This window comes from Elephas maximus, chromosome 7, assembly GCF_024166365.1.
Source record: "Elephas maximus indicus isolate mEleMax1 chromosome 7, mEleMax1 primary haplotype, whole genome shotgun sequence".
Classification (NCBI taxonomy): domain Eukaryota; kingdom Metazoa; phylum Chordata; class Mammalia; order Proboscidea; family Elephantidae; genus Elephas; species Elephas maximus.
The window spans coordinates 78,893,283-78,895,677 of NC_064825.1; the positions used below are offsets into that span (position 1 = coordinate 78,893,283).

Genomic DNA, 2,395 nt, shown 5'->3' on the forward strand with positions numbered 1-2,395 from the left:
CTCTATGGCAGGACTGTGCTGTACAGATGTCCTCTGCAACCACCCTGCTCAAGCAACTCTCTTTCTCTTATACACACACACGCACGCACACACTGGTATCTGGAGAGCAGGTCCCACTCAGCTCATGGGAAGGTTATTTCTCCCAGACAACTTCACGTTTCTCATCTTTCTCAGACCTGCCTTCTAAAACCTTTTCTTTCTCAAAGAAGACAATTCAGGAGACCAGAAGTATGGCCATGTGGCTTCTGAGAGGAAGGAAAAAGGAGGCATTTGTATTATTCAGTGATGTGGCTGTGGACTTCACCCAGGAGGAGTGGAGGCTGTTGAGCCCTGAGCAGAGGACCCTATATAGGGATGTGATGCTGGAAAACTACAGGAACCTGGTCTCTATGGGAATTCCATTTTCCAAACCAACACTTGTCATTCTACTGGAACAGGGAGAAGAGCCCTGGATAAAGGAGAGGGAACATCTGCCCAGCCCCTGTTTAGCAGACCCAAAGCCAGAAATTCAACCCTATTCCTTCTCCCCTCAAACTTTCTGCAGTCAACAATTATGCCAACATGTGCTCTGTGATCATCACCTTCAAATCCACCCAGGCTTGTTTGTAGGAGCTCTCCAGTTAGCAGATCCCTGCTCAGTGGGTCAGAAGCAGCAGCAGCAAAGACTTTCTGATCAAAACTTCTGGAATGACAAAATGGAAGGTCAAGTCAGAGAAAGTGACTCCAGATCCTTGTTTGGCAGTACAAGGGAGATGGTGACTTCAAGCACCTTCTCCAGCCCACCCAAAGGACAGTTAATAAGATCTAGGGAAGGCAACACAGTGATGGAAATGAAGCTCAGCCCTGCAGAGAAGGCAAACTCTGTGGAAACAGACAAAGTATTAAAGTGGGTAGAAATCTCAGGATTTAAAGCAGTCAGTTGTGGAAATTGTGAGCTAGGCATTAACCAGAAATCAGTCTGCTTCACTCATCAGAGGACTCACTCAGGTGAAAAGCCTTATGTTTGCAATGAGTGCAGCCGGGCCTTTAGCTACAAATCAGCTCTCATCACACACAAGAGGTCACACACGGGGGAGAAGCCTTACCTGTGCATGGAATGTGGACAAGCTTTTAGCCAGAAGTCAAATCTAGTCACACATAAGATGGCACACTCTGGGGAGAAGCCCTTTGCATGTGAGGAGTGTGGGAGAAGTTTTAGTCAGAAGTCAACACTCATCAGACACCTTCGGACACATTCACGGGAGAAGCCCTTTGTGTGCAGTGAGTGTAAGCGAGGCTTTAGAGATAAGTCAAATCTTATCACACACCAGAGAACCCACTCATGGGAGAAGCCATATGTATGTAGGGACTGTGGACGACTCTTTAGAGATAAATCAGCTCTCAGCAAACACCAGCGGATTCATTCAGGGGAGAATGCTCATTTGTGCAGTGAATGTGGCCGAAGTTTTAGCCAGAAATCATATCTTATTAAACACAAGAGGACTCACTCAGGAGAGAAGCCTTTTGTGTGTCGACAGTGTGGGAGGGGATTTAGTGATAAGTCAAATCTTACCACACACCAGAGGACACACTCAAGGGAAAACCCATATATGTGTGAGGAGTGCGGACGAGGGTTTAATGTTAAGTCAGCTCTCCTTACACACCAGAGGACACACTCAGGAGAGAAACCTTATGTGTGCAGAGAATGTGGACGAGGCTTTAGACATAAGTCAACTCTCACTACACATCAGAGGACACACTCAGGTGAGAAGCCTTTTGTGTGCAGAGAATGTAAGCGAGGCTTTCGACAGAAGTCACACCTCATCAGTCATCAGAGAACACACTCTGGGGAGAAGGCTTACATTTGCACGGAATGTGGCCATGGCTTTAGCCAGAAGGCAAATCTAGTCAGGCACAAGATGGCGCACTCAAGGGAGAAGCCATTTGTGTGCAGGGAGTGTGGGCGAGGCTTTAGCCAGACATCAGCCCTCTTAAGGCATCAGAGGACACATTCAGGGGAGAAGCCTTATGTATGCAGGGAATGTGAGCGTGCTTTTAGCGATAAGGCAACACTCAGCACACATGAGAGAACACACTCTGGGGAAAAGTCTTATGTTTGCAACAAGTGCGGGGAAAGCTTTAGGCTGAAGTCACACCTTATTATACACCAGAGGACACACTTGTTATAGAGAAATCTTATGAGCAGGGAATGTACGTACGCAAAGCTTAAGTGATAAGTCACATGTATCTCATTAAGTACCAAAGAGAACTTTAGTGGGGAATCTCATGTGTGCAAGGGTCGGGCTTCAGAAATTTGTTGACCATCACCATACACTAGAGGACAGGGGAGAACTACAGGTATAGAGTAGTGGCTCTTAACTAGGGATGATTTTTTGCCCCCCCCCCACCCCAAATA

The 2,395-nt window shown here is 46.9% G+C and overlaps 1 protein-coding gene across 1 annotated transcript; it reads left to right on the forward strand.

The window, feature by feature from the left end:
• Positions 1 to 230: 230 nt before the first annotated feature.
• On the forward strand, positions 231 to 2,168 carry LOC126080119 (zinc finger protein 133-like). The gene has a single exon (XM_049891420.1). The coding sequence runs from the start codon at positions 231 to 233 to the stop codon at positions 2,166 to 2,168; it is 1,938 nt and encodes a 645-aa protein (XP_049747377.1).
• The last annotated feature ends 227 nt before the right edge of the window (positions 2,169 to 2,395 follow it).